Here is an 18,387-nt window from a genome sequence, read left to right on the forward strand (position 1 = left end):
TGGAGAGCCCAGCAGGGAAGCCCGCCTCGTGTTTACGCAGCAGTAGAGAGAATCAGTTTCATCTCACTTGCAGAAGTGGATTTCAGAGGAAAGGATCTGACAAAGTTGTTCAACCCAATGGAGGCAGAAGAGGAAAGCTGGGCTGATTATGTATCTGAGCACTGTCATTTTGAAACTCATTTTGGCCCCCAGAGTATAAATACACTTCAGTATTTTTGTTAGGATTGCCAGAAAATCAGCAAGTGTTCACTTCTTTTGGCCAACAAAAGCATGACTCTCTGTGCAAAAATTTTCTGCACATTTATAAACAAGAACATTTAGAAAATCCCCTCTTGCTGAGGGATATGACAACAGATATATTTAACTGAGCCATAAAATAAAGCAGATACTAAGAATACCGTTGGGTTCATCAAGCACAGGAAGAGTTTTTATGTCTCTCTTTTGACACAAACTCACAGTACACGTCTTCCTCTCCCTCCTAAACTACCTTTCCTGTCCAGTGCTGGTCTGACAAGCCGCCGCCCGTTTTTACCTTTGTTTTCTGTCAGACTTCTCACACAAGTATTCCCAATCCATTATCTACATTTTCTCACCACTGCACCCTGGTTGTCTATCCCTGCAGACTATTGCGATGGTGGTTTCCAAGTGATCCATGACCTTCTACCCAAATCTAAAGCAAAAACTTTTCTCCCTCATAGAATCTCCCAGTTGAAAAAAGGCCACCGGATGATCTCAAACTTTTTGGCAAAGTTCTTCTGGAAAGAGCCAGATGATAAATATTTTAGGCTTTATGAGCCATTCATTCTTTGTTGCAACTATTCAGCCCTACCACTGTAGTGCAAAGCCAGCCATAGACGGTACGTAAACGATTGAGCATGGCTGTGTTCCAATACAATTTTATTTATGGACACTGAAATTTGAATTTCATACTATCCTCACCTATTGCAAAATCTTCTTTTTTTGATCTTCAGAAACGATTTAAAAATGTAAGACCCATTCTTGGCTTCCAAGCTGTACAAAAACAGGTGGTGGGACAGATTTGGCCCATAGGCCATAGTTTGAGCTAGGCCTGACCCAAACCAGGAGATTCTTCCTAGCTTTGCAGCCAGGCAGCCAGGCTCTGGGTGAAATATCTCCACTTATAAGAAGCTCACTACCTCAGGGGGCAGCCTGTTCTAAGGCCAAGATGAAATGGCTGGACTTAGTTCTGCCTGCTAAAGTCACAAAAAATAGCTCAACTTCGTCTTCATGGCAACCCTTCAAATACTAAAATGTACCTATCCTGACCACATTAGAAGTCTGCCTTCTTGGTAAAATAGTTGAAGTTTCTTCAATTGTTGACTGTTCACCATGTTTTTTAGCATCCTCTGTGCTCCAGTCTGTAGAAATCCTGCAAATTTGGCCTCAGAATACAACACTCCAGATGTGGGCTCAATTTAGGGGATAGGAGAGTAAGGCTACATCATTCTGTGATCTGTTCGCCACTCTGAACTCTTTGATCAGTGCACTTCTCAACTTCCCTGACTCAGGATAATGTGATATTCATCTTGGAAGTTCTTCCCCCTTCATCACCCACACTACCAGATTCTCTTGTGATGCCTACATTCTCCTTATCAACGGACCCTTCTATCTGCCATGACAGTGAGTGTTACCAAAGCTTGATCTTTGGAGCCTGTGATCTCTCTCATACTTGATGTCTTAGAAAACAGACTAATTCTCATGGTTCAGCCATCCCTTCTATAGGCATTATCCTAAATTGTACCTGAGATCTCAATCTCCTAGTACATGAGCTCCAGATTCCTACCTCTCACTGCCTAGAGGGCATCCACTTAAAGATCTTAGTTTACTCTCACTCTAAAACCTGCACGCCCCAACTTGAATATCTTCTCACAAGATGATGATGATGATGATGATGATGATGATGATAGTAATAATAGAAATAACAATTACCATTTGTTGAGTACCTAAACACCGTGCTAGGCACTATCCTGAGCTAAGGATTCATTATCTTACTTAAACTTTACAATGACCTATAAGGAAACCCCTTGCTCCCTTTTACAGCTGGGGAAATAAGCTCACAGAAATAAAGCAATTTGGCCAAATCTACTGTGCTAACAGGGTCAGAATTGGAAGCCTCGTCTATCTGAATCAAAGCATGTGCTCTTGACCACCTCGGATGGTTTTTGTAATTAACCGCTCAGATGCTATTGCAGGTGCCCCATGTGTTCCAAACACTCTGCCTGGAATGCCTGAAGTCAGTCTTGACCCTTCTCTACCATTCAGCCTTCCTACCCAATCAGTCATTGCACTACTGGGTTTCTTTTTTCTAAACAATCAGGAGCAATTTTCCCCTTTTATTCTCACCAGTATCCTATACGAGGCCCCTTGTCACTTCCTGTTCATTCCAACTCTCTCCTGATGGGTCTTCCTGTACCCAGGCTCCCTCTTCAATCCATCATGCATGATCCTGCCGAGAATATGTTTGATCGAGCTGGTTCTCTCACTTGAAATGTCCTCCTTGCCATCCAGCTCTTTGTCATTCATTCATTTCACCCACCTTGGAACTGTCCAGCCCTGACTGACCTGGAGCCCTCATCCTAAGGGGGAGGAGAGGAGGAAGGCTGAAATTGTGTCAGATTTCACATGTGTATCTTTTGTTTCTTAATATGTTTTTGTTTTTGGTACTTTCAAGAACAGTGTTCAGCAAAACTAGAGAAAGAGAAGGAACATAGAGGTCCAGGCGAAATATATTTGAAAAATGCTGGTGAATTATGTGTCTTTATTGCTAGACTTCTCGAGCCTTCCATATGCTAATGTGCATTTGGACTATCAATACACAAGGGGAAAAGGGCTGCAAAGGTGTTTCTGAAAGGTGTTAAGCCATGACTCTTTTTTTTTTCCCTTTCTGTTCCAGAGCAGGTTGAGAAACCAGGGTTCTACAGAACAATTTTCAGGAAAAGCTACTCCAGGAGTATCTATCAAAGTGCTGAGTACACAGCAGGAGTGAAAGGCAGCAGTGATGGAGGGGGAGAACACTGAACTTGGAGTCAGAGGAACATATTGGAGCCCCAGATCCAAATTAGAGCGGCCTATAAGGATTAAATGAGATAACGCATATAAAGAGCTCTGCATAAGTGTAAGGCACAGTATAAATGTGTCCATTATTTGCTTAAGGGTTTTAATTTAAGTATACCTTAAAAATTTTCCCCAGGATTGGCTGTTGGATTCTCCAGCTTAAGATTAAGAAATCATATTTTAAGTAAGCAAAGAAAGCTTCTTAGAAAGTATCAGATTGAAGGACTATAAATATATAGATTTTTTTCCCTCTACTTCTAGGGAGTATCTGTTGTATTAATGTATTTGATTGATCCAAATAAAGAACTCCCACAAATATATGATGATTTTGCTTTTCATTGAAGACAATATTTTACAAATCACAAAGTGACTCATAACAACAAATTTAAAGCGTCTCTATTGCTGGACTGCTTGAGCTTTCACTTGAACATGAATTGGGGTAGTTAAGAGGGACCTGGGAGTCTCATGGCAGCTGTGAGGACCCAGAGAAGAGGGTGAGGGGATAGAAAACAGAAGAGACGGGTGTGGTGGCTGGAAATGCCCGCAAACTTCTTGGCTGAATTTTTCAAGGCCAGTCTTGTGTGTTTTCTACCCTAACAATTTATACATAATTTTAGTGTCTGTATAATTTTTAAAGTATGAAGTGTAATGATGAAAGAATGGAACTTGTGTTTGAGTGAGGCTTATGATATCCAAATCATGAGATTAAGTTCTCATCTTGCAAGTCTACGTGGCCCAGACCCGTGAGCCAGGACAGGAGGGACCCAGGCCTCATCTTCCACAGAAACTGCCCTGCTTTGAACTAGATTTGAATCCTCACTTTCTTCCCTGCTCCTTCTCCAGCTCTTGAGGGATTCACGGCCAAGCTGCTTCGGGAGGCGAAGGCATTAAGGCCCAGATTCAGATCCACCTTCTCCCTATATGACAGCCCCCTACCCCGCCTACATGACACAGTTTCCCAAAGCATGTTTCGTAACAGTTACTGGGCCTACAGGCACTCAGTACTCAAGTATGTTTGTGAACTGCTGCATTTTGAGAGAGTCTGAATGTACATTAGCATAATAAATGACCTGAGAAATCCTGCAATGAAAAAAACCCACTTAGTTATCATTGTTTTTCTAGCATGTAGCATACGTGTTAGACCATGGGGCGCTATTTTTCCACAGAATGCATGCTGACATCCCACACAACTCACTTTGGGAGATGCTGCTCTGGTCTTATTTGGTTATCACCCAAATCCCTCAAACAAACCAGCATTTTGTGCTCCCATTTCTTTACTCATGGTATTTCCCATGGCAAATATTTATTGTGCAACTAGATGCATAGTTCTAAATGTATAGCAATATGACAAAGAGTTTGGGCTTTGGGGTCACAAAAGCTTGAGTTTCATCTTGGCTTAGCCACTTTCTAACTATGTGATATCAGGCAAATTATGTAGCCTTTCTGAATCTCAGTTTTCTTATTTGTAAAATAAAGCAATGATTCCCATCTTTCAGGGCTGTGTGAAAGCTAAATGTGATTAGATATGCAAAGTCTTTGGCACAGCGCCCAGCATAAGGCACAAAATTAACAGTGGCTACATTATTAATTTCTCTATCATCGTCATCTAAGTCAATAGAAGAAAAATTAGACATTCTCAAGCAGCTGATTGTCAACTTAACCAAACTTTTTCTTTCCTTTTGAGAGGATAATTTGACTTAGATATCAAGGATGTGTCTTGGTTTTAGGAAATTATTTCACAGTCTATCTCAAATTACACCTAGAGACAAAATGAGAAACATCTGTTGGATGATCGTGACATTAAGGAAATTCACATCTAGCTTAAAAGACCTAGCAAAGAGGGAATTAATGGTTCAAGGCCAACCTGATAAGCAGTCACTAGTGATGTGCCATAGGGCTTTCTATTAATTCCTATTTGGTTTGACATTTTTACCAACAATTTGAATAAATATACACGAGACACATTTACAAAACCTGAATATTAAAAAAATCAGGAATGGCAGCTAATTCAATACATAACTGACTTAAGATTCAAGATTATTTTGATGGGCTTGAATGTCCAAAAAGATAAAATTTAGTAGATTTAAATATAAAATATTACATCCATGTAAGAAAACAACAAACAGAACAATCTATGCACCGAGAAAAGATGAGCTCCATAGCCATTTGCCTAGGGGTTTCAGTTGACCTTTAGCTAAATAAATAGAAACAGCTGACAGAAGAAAATAATCAAATTAGTAGGCATTAAGAGCAAGACAATGACCCAAGTGCAAGAAGGGAGAGTCTCAGAACAGACAAGGAGGCCTCATCTTTAAGAGGGATATTGAAAAATGATCTAAGTTTCAACAATATGGGAAATGTCTAGTCTCAAGAAAACAAAACCAAAGAAGACAAAATTTCTGTTAAAGACAACTTCAACATGAAAGATAACTTTAACACCTGGCACTTTGCAAAGAACCAGATATATATTATGTTGAGCTTCATCAACATAATAGGCTTATTGAAATGGAGTGAACTGCCTTTAAAAATTTGGGCAAAAATCTGCAAGGAATCTACATTTGGTGGATGATAGGAGTACATAACATAACCTCTGAAACCTCATCAATGATAGTTCATAATTGTGTCTGGCAAAAGCCTTTCCAACCTCCAAGGCTCCGAAGTCTTTGCTCATCCTCAAGGGCAATGTGCCCATGTGGTGTCTCTCTTCTACTCTCATGGCGTGTACAGTCGTCGACTCTCATCTGACATGGATCACACTAACTACCATTTATTGAACACCTATCCTGTGCTAGGTGCCTTTCTATACATTATCTTGCTCAAACGTCCCAATAACCATGTGAACTTGATAAAATTATCCCATTTTGCAGGTGAGAAATATGAAGCTGAAATCAGCTTATGTCCTTACTTGCCTAGAGTCACATAGTGAGTAAGTGGTAGAACCTGGACTCAAATCCAGACTTAGCAATAGAACCATGCTCTTTCCACTAACCCATGGCACTTCTCTAACCATGGTCTCTCACATGATAGTTAACGCATTGCTTTTTTTAATGTGTATATTTATTCAATATTTTATGTCTTATATGCCTTGAACTAGATTGTAAATTCCTTGAACAAAGGACATCTTGCTTTTCTTTGTATCTCTAATAGCAACTATTTCAACAAACAATTATTAACATCAATTAGCATTATTCATTCATTAAATACTTATTTACTGAGCATCTACTATATAGTTGGCACTTTGTGAAGAACCACATATATAGCAATGAACAAGTTAAAGAAGTTTCTAAGGAAAAAAGCAAACAAGTCAATGGCTTCCTTGACTTTTGAGCTGAGACATGACCAAAAGAAGACAGCAGCTGTGGTATGACCTGGGGGAAGAAGGTTTTAGGCAGAGGGAACAGGAAGTGCAAAGTCTGTGTGGAGAAAATAGGCTCGGCATGTTCAGGAACAGAAGGAAGTTCAGTGTGGCTGGAACAGAGCCAGAGAGAGGGGTAAGTGGTATAAAGTTAGGCTAGAGAAGTAGACAGGCGCAAAATCATGCAGGGTCTTGGCATTTTGGATTTCATTCCAAATGCAAAGGGAAGCCATTGGGGGATTTTCAGCAGAGGTGTGACCTGGTCTGCTAATTTGTTTATAAAAGATCACTCTGGCTCCTGGGTGGAGAATGGATTACAGGTTACGCAAGCAGGAAAGCAGTACTGGAGATGAGAGCAATGGTGGATGGCTCCAAGGTCGTGGCAGGTGAAATGCTAAGGAGTGGTCCAATTCAGGATGCATTTTGTGAGTAGAGCAAACGGACTTACTGGACTTAATGGTTTGGATGTTGGGGGTTCGGCAACAAAGAGCAAATCAAGGATAACTCCTAGGTTGTTAGCCTGAGCACCTGGGTAGATGCTGCGATGGGGAGGATGGCGTGGGGTTAGTGGGGTAGATACCGGATGGTATGGGAATGGGGGAGGGAGAAGTCAATAGTTCCATTTTGGCTATATGTGAGATGTCTCTTAGACATCATTAGAACTGAAGCTCTGTGAGGGCAGGGGCTCTGTCCATCTTATTCTGTGCTGTATCCCCAGTGCACAAAACAGCACTTAGTATGTAAGCTGGAACTCCATAAAATCTTGTTGAATGAAGAAAGCCAAGGGGAGGCATTGAGAAGGCAATTGGATTTATGAATGTTTAAATCTCTTGGGCGAATGTAGGTTCTTGGCAAAGCATAAATACACTCCTCCTTGGCTCCTACATGTGCAGTAAAGATCTCTAAGAGAGTAGTTTTTCGAAGAGCTGGATTAAACATCCTAATAGGGTCAGTTAGTGTAGTCCTGGAGGGAGGCTCAAAATCCCAGTCTCCGAATAAAGCATCCCAGGTCTTTCCCACAGTGTCATTTAAGTGACATGTCTGATGGCAAAGAACACTGGGCCTTGAGGAGCTGCTGCCCTGCTTCTCCGAGTCATGTTTACTATTTCTATCAACAACTACAATAATATTTCTCAGGTATGTAAAAATTGCTATTTGTTAATTTCCATTGGATTAATTTTTATTTCTATCAGTCCCAGGATTGAAGTGTTGACTTGATGCCTGCTTTAAACAGAATAAAACAGGCCTCCAATGGGTCAATGGCTTTGGCAGTTCTCTCTCCAGGTTGGTTAAATCCGAGAGACCTGATGTGCGCTTCAAGAAGGGTAACTAAGAGGGTAGTCAGCTGGGGCTGCCTTGATCTCCCCCGGGAGCAGATGGAGTTGGCCCATGGTGGCTAGCACGAAGGGCAACAGATGGGAGGCCAGGGTGACCCCAGGAACCCCCCCCCAGCTGCCACCAGTGAAGGAAGACCACCTGGGTTTAAGAGTGAGTGGGTGTTTAATGATTGCTTTAGTTTGAACTACCCTGGCAACCCCCTGCCAGGGGACTTGATTGAGTGTTTTGTCCTGGCTGTCAGCACTGGGCGCTGTACCTGGGTGATGGTTATGTTATCAACATAGCACCTCTAAAGGAGGGCATTCCTGCAGCATTTACAAGCGCCAAGCCTGTATTCAGCAGAAAGGCCCTGGTGAAGATGCAGCTCTGGAAGCATGTTGTGGGAAATGACACATATAGAATAAACAATACAATGAAACATATGCCCCTTTCCCCGTGGAATAAGTCATACAACGGTCAGAGTTTGTTATTGGACAGGAGGTGGAGTATGACATATTTGTCAACAACTGTGAGCGTTTTGTGACTTTGTTTTGCTATGGAGAAGGAGTTTCAGAGCAGGCCAACCAAGCAATAAGTTCCATTGGGTTTGTGACAGCTGCTGCTGGTGCCTTATTCCTGGGCTTATTTCCAAAAAGGCAAAGAGCAAAATACTATTAACAATTTACTAAAGAGATAATGGAACTGAAGGAATTTGTGAGGAGGGGAAAAAAACCACCTGGGATGAATACTTATTTTGAATGCATCATTACTGTTCCAGATTCCAATGATGGATGGCAGGCTCTTTAATAGAGCACTTACTGATATCATCTCAAAAAAAAAAAGTAACTCAGAGAATAAAAATATCCACTCATAGTAACAAAATAGTTTGAATAGTTAAGATTTTAAAACCAAGTCCTCCACTGCAGCATAAGGACCACAGAATAAAAGAAAAATACAGAAATAAGGAAGGAAAGAGAAAGAAAAAGAAAAGAAAAGAAAAGGAAGGAAGGGAGGGAGGGAGGAAGGAAGGAAAAAAAGCAAGCAAGCCACCACATTTACTTAACTTTGGACAATTCCTACCTATCTGCACTAATGGAGGACCCCAATGATAGCAATAATTTCTTCGTATTTGCTTTGGGATACAGCTTTGTTCTTCTATTTGAATACTGGTGTGTCTGATGGTCTACGGCAGTGATTACCAACCATTGGTAGCATCAGAATTTTCTTGCGGAGCTTTTTAAAGATACAGATCCTGAGGCCACTATGTATCCACTGAGCTAGAATCTCCTGGGGGCAGGATCCCGGCATGTGTATATTTAAAAAATATTCTGATGCCCATCGCCTTCATTCTGCTGATCAGTGAAGACCACTCTTCAAGGAAATCACGTTAGACATTTAAGGAATGAGCACAGGCACGGAGGCCCCGATTCACAAGGTGCTTGGCAGCCCTTCTCCATCACCTTCTCCTGCTGCCCCAACACTGAGCAGAGCCTCCACTCCTTCCAGTACTTCAAGGAGTACAGATAGGACTGAAGATTTTGAATTTCAAAAGCCATCCCTGTTGGGGGTGTAGGTTTCACACAAAATAGAAATACAGTCATGTATCGCTTAATGACAGGGATATGTTCTGAGAAACGCATCGTTGGGTGATTTCATCATTTTGTGAACATCATAGCGTGTACTTACACAAATCTATATGGTATAGCCTACTATACACCTGGGCTATATGGTACTAATCTTATGGGACCACAAAGTACACATAGTGCAAAGTTGACCAAAATTTCGTTATTCAGAGCATGACTGTAAACAGAGAGGGAGGAGGAAAAATACAACAGAGACAGTGCAGTCAGGAGAAGAAGATAAAGACACAAAATAAAGTAAAATTTGGATTTTTTTGGCATCCTACATTCTCAGGCATCCAGTACTTAAGGAAAACTCAAAACCAAGAAGGGAACTTTAAAAGCCAAAGACCTGAAATCCCCCTCTGCCTGCTGTGTGCAAATGACAACTTATCCTAATGCTCTTCTGGGACAATATTCACAGACACCTTGAGATGCCATTGTCCTCCCCATTTCAAGGACCATCGTCTCCCAGTTCAAAGGAGATGCCACATGTTCAATACCAAGAACTGAGCACACGGGTTAAAGTCAACTAGAAGGTCAACAGTATTACACATGTTGAAATCCTAAACAATATTTTGAATCCTGTCATGAAGCAAATGGTTTTATTCAGAGTAAGAGAACAAAGTCAAGGAAAAAAGGCTCCTTCAGCTTTTGATAAAATAGCACAAGGTAGATGAGCCAAGAATATTGGCTCTGGAAGCCAGACCACCTGGGCTCAAATGCTAGCTCTGAAATCATAGGTCATTTACTTAGCCTCTCTGAGCCTCAGTTTTTTCATCTGTTAAGTAGGGGAATAATAATAAAAAATAGGATCTCTTATTAGCTATAGTAAAAATGCAGTTATTTTAGTGTTGTTTCGCTTTTTGTAACAAACATTGAACCATGACTGTGTCTTGCATCCTCTCTAAATGCTTTACACATGTCATCCCCCTGAATACTCATATAAACCATTTGTTTATATGAGTGGGTGGGTGCTATTATTTTCCCTATCTAAAGACGAGAGATTAGGTAGCTGGCTTGAGGTTACCCACGTGAGAATGGTGGATTAGAACCCAGGCAGGCCTGAATGATGATGTGCCATGATGCCCCTCCTCATTCTCAGCCCCGCCGTTTACAGAGTGTTACTGTGAGCAAGTAGAAGCCTATGGGTGCTGATGGCCAAGAACCTCCGAACATGATCCACTGTCAGTCGGCTCCAGGGCAGAGGAGACCCCTACAAATAACCTTGCTCTCAGAACACTGCTCCACACAGCTGAGTCGATGTGGTTTAATTGCCTACTGTATTTTTTAGTCCAGAAATTCCTGGACTAAAATTTCTGTTAATTCTGTTTGGGAATGTGCAGTGAAATGTTCTGGGGAATGAATACAATGTCTGCTCTGAGAGGTGTGCCTCTGGGGAGACGTGCTTTCCCAAGGAGAAAGCTGGTTTTCCAAAGTGAGCTGAAACTTCCCGTACCCTGAGGGGTTATTGACAATTTACCCCACGAGTGTTCAGAAATGAGGAAGAAAGTTGGTACAGCAGCCCTGAACAGACAATTTGCTTGCCTGTCTGCATAAAAGAGGAAAAAAGCTTTCACAGGAAACTTTTCTAACATGGTTGAATGTACCACTCCAAAACCAATATTTTTTCCAAAATATTTCAAATGAAGGAATACATTTGGACATGAGGACACTCCCCCCGCCCCCTCCCCAGCCTTCTGTCGTTATTACATGTCATGCTTTTTCCTTACTGTGCTGAAATGGTCTTTCCTCGGTATGACCAGACAGACTTTTAGATGCTGGACTTTGCCAAAGAGATCATCACCACTTATGAAGGATATAAGGGATTCTGGCTAAAAGGACTCAGGTTCAATCAGCCGTTCTCTGGCCAGATGGCTTACTTATTCCTACAATTCTTTCTCCGGGAGTTAAGCTGCACCTTGGTATTCTTTATAGGGGGGTGGTCTTTAAACTGTTGAACTGACATCTGATGAAACCTACCAGATGGAAGGAACAAGCAACACTGAATGTCAGTTTGGGCCGCCCACATTTGTGTAGCTAGAGGAGCAGGTTGATGATTGCTTAGGCTGACCAACCAGAAGGGGGTGGGGAAAGGTCACGGGGGCAAAGAGCCAGGTGGAATCCCTCAAGAGTCTTCTGAGGTCTCAGTAAAACTGTGGGCTCAACCTTGGACTCATGATCTGCCCTTGGACCAGCTGGTCCAAAAGAGGAGCCCAGAGAATGGTCTTTCTAAGAACTACTCAACAAGCAAAAACTGCCCTCTCAGGGCACAGGAAAAAGTTAACCTGTTAATGGTTTCTTGAAGCTGAAAACCAGTCCTCAGTCAGAGAAATCAATTATCTTTTACACAAAAGAGCTTCTGGCAGTGGGTGTGGGCAGTGGTAGATTATGGGGCCAAAAATTCACCCTGTTGACAGATCCTGAGGACCAGTTGTAGATGCAGACCATGATGAGTTCAAACCCCAAAGTCCTCAGTGGGTGAACAGGACAGGAACAGAGGCCATATTGAGGAGGCATAAGGTTTGAGAACTAGTGACTCAGAACTGTCATCCCAGAATACCACCCACCACGTTCTACCACAGTCCTTCCTTAGAAAAGGCGTGAAAGTGAAGGGAACAAGGATGAACTCCAATCTCTATTTGCCTCTCATCGTTTCTCAACTGCACGTTCTAGAGGATGTGATCTCTTTGGTGAAGTTATCTACAAAAAAATGCCTCTCTGTCTCCTCTGGAAAAGAAAAATGGCCCTGGCATTTATTCTAAGAGGAATTAAAAAACAGTAAGATCAAAAGGAATGTGGGCTAGAGGTAGAGGCTGGATAGAAAAAGAAAAAGGGAAAAAACCAGAACAATATGATTTGAGACTGTCAAAGCAAGAGACTCTGTGGGTGGTCAGGAAGGGAGGTTGCTCAGCCTAAAGGAGAAAGAACGCTGGCTTCTTGGAGCTTTAGATCAAGAATATGACAACAGAGAAGGTGTCCAGATCAAAAGAGTTCTGGAAGATCTGTTTCCCAAGCAAGCAAAGCAGGACCGAGCCTACCCCCAGCACAGATCTCAACTACCCCTGGCTTGAACGCTGACCCATTGCACGTGCTTCTGTTTACTTGCAAGGACAAAGAGATGACCGCCTTTAAGAAGTTACTCTAGTGTGCATCAGTCTTGACATCGGGCAGGAGAAGAGAGAATGGGCAGAAACATTGCTTCCAAGCTACAATCTAAATTGATTTAAAATGACTTTATCTCTTGGCCTTCCTTAATGTAAGCCAAATCCTTTCAGTTGTTTCATGATTGTACTTTGAATTGCATTTTAACCATATTTTCCTAAGAACGAACGTTATGCAACATTGCCCCGAAAGGCATCAGGGATTTTCTTCCCTTTCCCCACATTACAGTTAAGCCATTGTGTAAAGAGCTGTTAGAATTCGAGAGACTTCCAGCTTATGATCACGTTCTACTGACAATCAGGCACAAGCCGCCTCGTAGACCATGAGTCTTGCTCACGACAAGAACTGATTGTCTCTTGTCTGGAATGTCCTCCCTTCCCCGTGATGTTCCCCTCCATCACAGCCATCCCTTGAGGCCCGGCTCCAAGCCCCAGAGCTCAGCAGAGAGAGCTCTGATCACCCATCTAGACACCTCAGCTCCCACCGACTGTGCCACTCACACTGCACTCACTTTCTGCCTTTTTTGGTAGTGATTCGTGCCTGCGCCTGACTACAATTTAAGACTGGTAGCTTCTGGCAGCTGCAGACCGTTACTCACTTTCCTTAGTGTGTATCCACCATAGTGTCCTGCTTCTGAGAAGTGCTGAATAAACGTTAACTGAGTGACTGAATAAATGCATGCGCCTCTCCCCTAAGTGAGTGGCACTCCTGTGATGGAGCTAATATTCTCTCTCTTGTCTTTGAGATTCTCCAGTCTTCCAATGAATATATACCTTCCTAGCACTGAGGAAAATGCATTTATTTTGTACATCCAATTTTGACAGAACCAAAGTATGGGCTTATAATGTTGTAAATTTTCATCATATATTGCTAATTTCTTCTTTAAAAGAATGTTTGACGCACCAGTAAAAAAAGGGAAGAAAGCTATAGCATAGAGGTGCTCAACAAATAAGTCTTGAGTGAATGAATGAATGAGTGAGTGATAATAGGACACTGGATAAAAACGGAAACAGAAAGAGGAGTAGAAAAAAGATAGATGTGCAGCAGATTTAGAAAAGAAGTAGAAGGGGGGGTAAGAGGAAAAGGAGACACAGGCTAATTAAATTCTAAATCAGCAATTCTGGTTTTAATACAAACTTGAACTTGATAATTTATCAAGTAGAGAGGTCAGGCAGTTGGGTGAGAAGAGAACAGACTTTGAAGACAGACATCTGGATTCTGACATTCACTCAGCCACTGTGTGATCTTGGACAAGTGACTCAACCTCTCTGAGCTTCACTATTTTTTTGAAACTTTATTCTGAGGTAATTTTAGATTTACAGAAAAGTCGCAAAAATAGTACAGTGATTTCCTGTATATAGTTCACCCAGATTCTCCTAATGTTAGCATCTTTCACAATCACAGTGCCATTATCCCAACCAGAAAACTAACATTGATACATTAATACTAATTAAACTACATGCCTTATTAGAATTTTACCAGTTTTCCCATTGATATTCTTTTTCTAGTCCAGGATCTAATAGGATCCTACACTGCATTTAGCTGTCTTGTCTCCTCTACTCTTTGACAGTTGCTCAGTCTTTCCTTACCTTTCATGACACTTTTGAAGAGCAGAATGTCCCCAATGTGGGGTTGTCTAATTTTTTTTCTCATGATTAGATTTAGGTTATGCATTTATTTTTTTGGCAAGAATGCCACAGAGATGATGTCATGTCCTTCTTAGTGCATCATATCAGAAGATACTTGTCAACATGTCTTATTACTGGTCATGCTGAGCTTGAGCACTTGCTTAAGGAGATATCTAATAGGTTTCTCTACTGTTTTATTTTTTCTTTTGTAATTAATAAATATTTTGTGGAGAGATACTCTGAGATTAGGCAAATATCTCGTTTCTCATCATACTTTTGCCCAATACTTTTAGCATTCATCCGTGGTTCTGGCCTGTAACAATTTATTACTGGGGTGTCCTAGTGGGGATTTCCTACTTCCCTCATTCTTTCTACATTTATTAATTGGAATTCTTTTATAAGTAAGAGCTGTACCTTCCCCTCCCCTCCCACTGATTTATTTATTCAATTATTTATTTATATGAGTATGGATTCATGAATATTTATTTTATTCTATGGACCACAATCCAATACTATCATTATTTATTTTGCTGTTTAAGCTTCACTTTCTTCATAATGGTAAGTGCCTTACACAACTGTCAGAAGGATTAAATGGGATTAAAAAATGTGAAAATGGCCAGTCCAGAGCACCTAGTCAATAAATGCTAGCTCCTTTCCTTCCTTTTTGTTTCAGAAAGTAAAGCCATGCTAATTTGGAGGCAAGACAATCTAAATAGGTGAAAATCTGAATTTAAGAATTTTCTTGTAACGTAACGCAGCTTTTCTACCATAAGCTATGTGGAGCAGCTAGAACTTAGTTCTCCCAGCGTTACGTAGTGGAGGTCATTTGGAATCTGCCTGTAACGACTATATAAGACTGATTTTTAATCAGCATACCCATAATTTGTATGAAAATAGATGCTTGAGAATACTTGAAAACAGTCTGTTCTCTTAAGTAGTTTAAGTGTTTTCCCAGAAATCTTGTTTATGTTCTGAAGTTGCTTAGCTAAACTATTTTCAGAGACAGTCCAAAGCATGCCTCAGTCCAGCTGTGGTGCAGCTCATCACTAACTCTGAATTAGTGAAATCACTGGTTCATCTTTGATTCCCAAGGTTATGGTACTGAATGGAAAAAATTCAAGTTTTCTTCCTCCAACATTAATTTACAATTAGATTTTAAAAGTTTAGGCAAGTCACTTGTAAGTTGAGGTAGAATTTAAAACAAAAACAACAACAACAAAGGATGAGGATACAGGACTAAGGATGTGAGAGTGAGTAGATCTGGAAGTTTAGAATAATTCACCAAATACAGTAAAATCCACTAACAAAGTCACTCAGTTGACTGGAACTTTCATTTTCCACCCTGTTTTTATCAGCAAGGAAAATCAAGAACATCAGGAGATTTATTTTAAAAAGCAACTTTGGGGCAGTGTAATTCACAAGCTCTCATGTGGACTCCCAGAGAGTCTGTCTTATTCAATTAGGGGTGGGGCTAGGAATCTGCATTTATCAGGTGCTACAGCCAACCCAAGCCTGAAACAGACAAGAGGCAGGGTCCTGTAGCGGTTCAAAGCCCAGACTCTAGGGCCTGATTGTGTGGGTTGGAATCTCACTGTTGTCATCTACCACCTACATAAACTTGCACAAATGACTTCGTCTCCTCGTGCCTCAGTTTCCCCACTGGTAAGATGGAACCATTGACAGTCTCTGTCTCTCAGAGTTGTTGTGAGGAACAAATAAGTGGTACATGTAAAATGATTAGCACGACAGGGCCAGATGGAGATCAGCGATCCCCTGGGTAATGGATCTCCCTTTGAGGAGTGGGGTTCAGGACATGTCTGGACACAGAATTGCTTGAGCTCAGCGTCTAACGCTTTCTGCATCCACTAAGCCTCATGGTCACTGACACTCAGAACTATCATCAGGTTCATGATTGACAGGCTATGGAGGCTGTAAGGAGCTGCTATGGTTAGAAAGTGTTTAAGCAACAAAGGCTGATGGATCCTCTGTCAATCAGAGACATACAGGACCCAGAAGGGGAGCATCTTCTTAGCATTCCAGTAGTTTAAGAGATGACTAAAATAGAAAATTACTATATTCGTGAAGTTCAACCAACCAACAACCAACAAGCACACAGATTGAGATGATGTGTTTAATATTCAAGGCAAAAGAAATTAAGTCTAAATGAAATAAAACGTAGAACAGAAAACTCTGGGTGTGGGGTTGTACTATGGTGAGAAATGTTCTTTCAGCCCAAGAACACAGTATCCCCTGACCCCAGCACTGTATGGAAACCTGCCTCTTGTTCCTGTCCCTCATCCTGCTCCAGGTCACAGGCTGTCAGCCATTGGCTCTTTTCCTCCCAGCAAGGCCCGAGACCTCTCACAGTGCCTTCCTCTTAAAAGTGTTCCCAGACTCCAGTCACAACTGTCCTCTTTAGAACTGGCTTCTGGTAAGGTCTCGGAGGCCTTGGAGGAAATTTCTGGGCTGAGGATTTTGACGGGATGCAGAAAGCAGGAGCGTGGTGATTCATCATCCCTCAAGCTCATGGTCCTCCTCGCTCTCCTGACCCAGGTGTGTTGGTGTTTAGTTTTTGCTGAGGAGGCCTGATATGGGAGGAGGGAGTGGGCTAGACAGATCCCATAGTCAGGGATCATGTTGTCAAAACTCAAAAATGAGACATCTTAATAAAAAATGAAGTCTTAAAAGCACCTGTAGGAACAAGGGGGAGAATATTTGAAAACGGGCCCAGGGAGAACATTTTGGCAAGGGAGGGGAGAAAATGCAGGGCCTGGTTGACCAAAGGGAAAAGGCTTGTGGACTTGGTAGAGATATGGGGCAGAGAAAGGATCAATTAGGCTTCAGGATAGGTTGGTGTGAAGTAAGAGGGAAGATGATAGCGTGTTGTCTATCTGCTTACTTGGAAAGAAAGCAGCCATCATGGAAGTGGCAAGACAGACAGGTAGCTGAGATATCAGGTGTCAGTAACAGACAAACCTAAAAGGAGAAATACACTTAGAAAACATTTACTAGCTTTTCAATTACAAAAACATCCCAAAGTGGCTTCTTACCTCATTAAATCTCATCAGGAGATCTTCAAGGGCATTGTGTTCTCCGTTCTGGGAGGTAAGAATTGATGCTGAGATGGACGCTTTGAGGCAGGGCAGAGACCTCTGGCATTCCGGAGTGCCCAAGTCCCGGGTCAAGAAGCAAAGATAGTCAACCGGCAAGACCCTTCGGTAAATATTCTGCTCCTGCTCCATCAGGATGCTGGCGACCTCTTCTGGGAACTGGATGAGGGGCTGCAGATCAATCAGTTCCTTGCTGATCCCAGCAGAACTTGAAGGGAGGGCACTGGAATTGGCCATAGAGGTGCCTGGTTGGCGTTCTGAAATAAAGAAACAAAAGCCATGGTTACACCAAGGTTGGGATCCTCTACAACAGATGTTTACTTGGGAGCCATTCAGAATCTGACAGGTTTCTTAACCAAAGTTTTTGCTTGCTGAATAGTTCTATATCATCTTCCTCGTTATGGAAACCTTTCTGCTGTCTATCCTGTCTCCCCGTTCCTGCCCCCCAGGGGGTGGGAGAAGTCTTAGTTTCCCATTTTCAGAAGCAGAATTGACACTGCAGAGTAGTAGAAAAGTAAAATGTACCATTTGCTTCCTCATCCTACAGTGCTAAGCATCAGAGTGAAAAGAAATGCAGGAAGGGGTGGGCACAGCAATTGGAATGGAAGAGGAAAGAAGGCTGGGGGCGGGCATGCACTTGTATAGGCACATTGTTTGTACACATGCAGGAGACGCAGGGAGCCTCTGCATACAAGGGTTCAAAACTGCATGGTCTACTCGCCAACATTCTACCCTCCAAGACTCTGATTCCCCTGAGATCCATGTGCAGGTCTGCAGGGACAGACCCACCTATAAAAGTAAGGAAGGAATAGGTCATAAGGAGATGAATCCAAATAAATAAATAAATAAATCTTATTCCCTGCTCTACAACTGGCAGTACGAAGGTGGCAGTGGGAGAGAAAGTGGTGAGTGCGTTAGCTAGAAGTACCAAGCGCATTCGTAGGCTCAAAATTATTCCCTTAGCTCAGATTCTCTTTATTTTGACTACTCCTCCCCAATCTGTCTCTTAACTTCCTGACTTTAACTCATTCGTTCATTCATGTATCTACTTAACCATTCATCCATCCATTCACTCAAAAAACTTTGAAAATATATGATGAACCCTAGAAAAGAATTTC

The 18,387-nt window shown here is 41.9% G+C and overlaps 1 protein-coding gene and 1 pseudogene across 4 annotated transcripts in view; one reads left to right on the top strand and one right to left on the bottom strand.

Annotated features, from left to right (window-relative positions):
• PLCE1 (phospholipase C epsilon 1) overlaps positions 1–18,387 on the bottom strand; it is a 293,833-nt gene that overhangs the window by 113,750 nt on the left and 161,696 nt on the right. For all 4 annotated transcript variants that reach the window (XM_044753870.2, XM_044753862.2, XM_044753858.2 and 1 more), the window contains one exon: positions 17,210–17,526. In XM_044753870.2, coding sequence (XP_044609805.1) covers positions 17,210–17,526 — 317 coding nt within the window. The remainder of the gene's footprint in view (positions 1–17,209; positions 17,527–18,387) is intronic.
• Positions 7,846–8,425, top strand: LOC106846081 (phospholipase A and acyltransferase 1 pseudogene; annotated as a pseudogene).

Source organism: Equus asinus, chromosome 2 (assembly GCF_041296235.1).
Source record: "Equus asinus isolate D_3611 breed Donkey chromosome 2, EquAss-T2T_v2, whole genome shotgun sequence".
In the NCBI taxonomy this organism is placed as follows: Eukaryota; Metazoa; Chordata; class Mammalia; order Perissodactyla; family Equidae; genus Equus; species Equus asinus.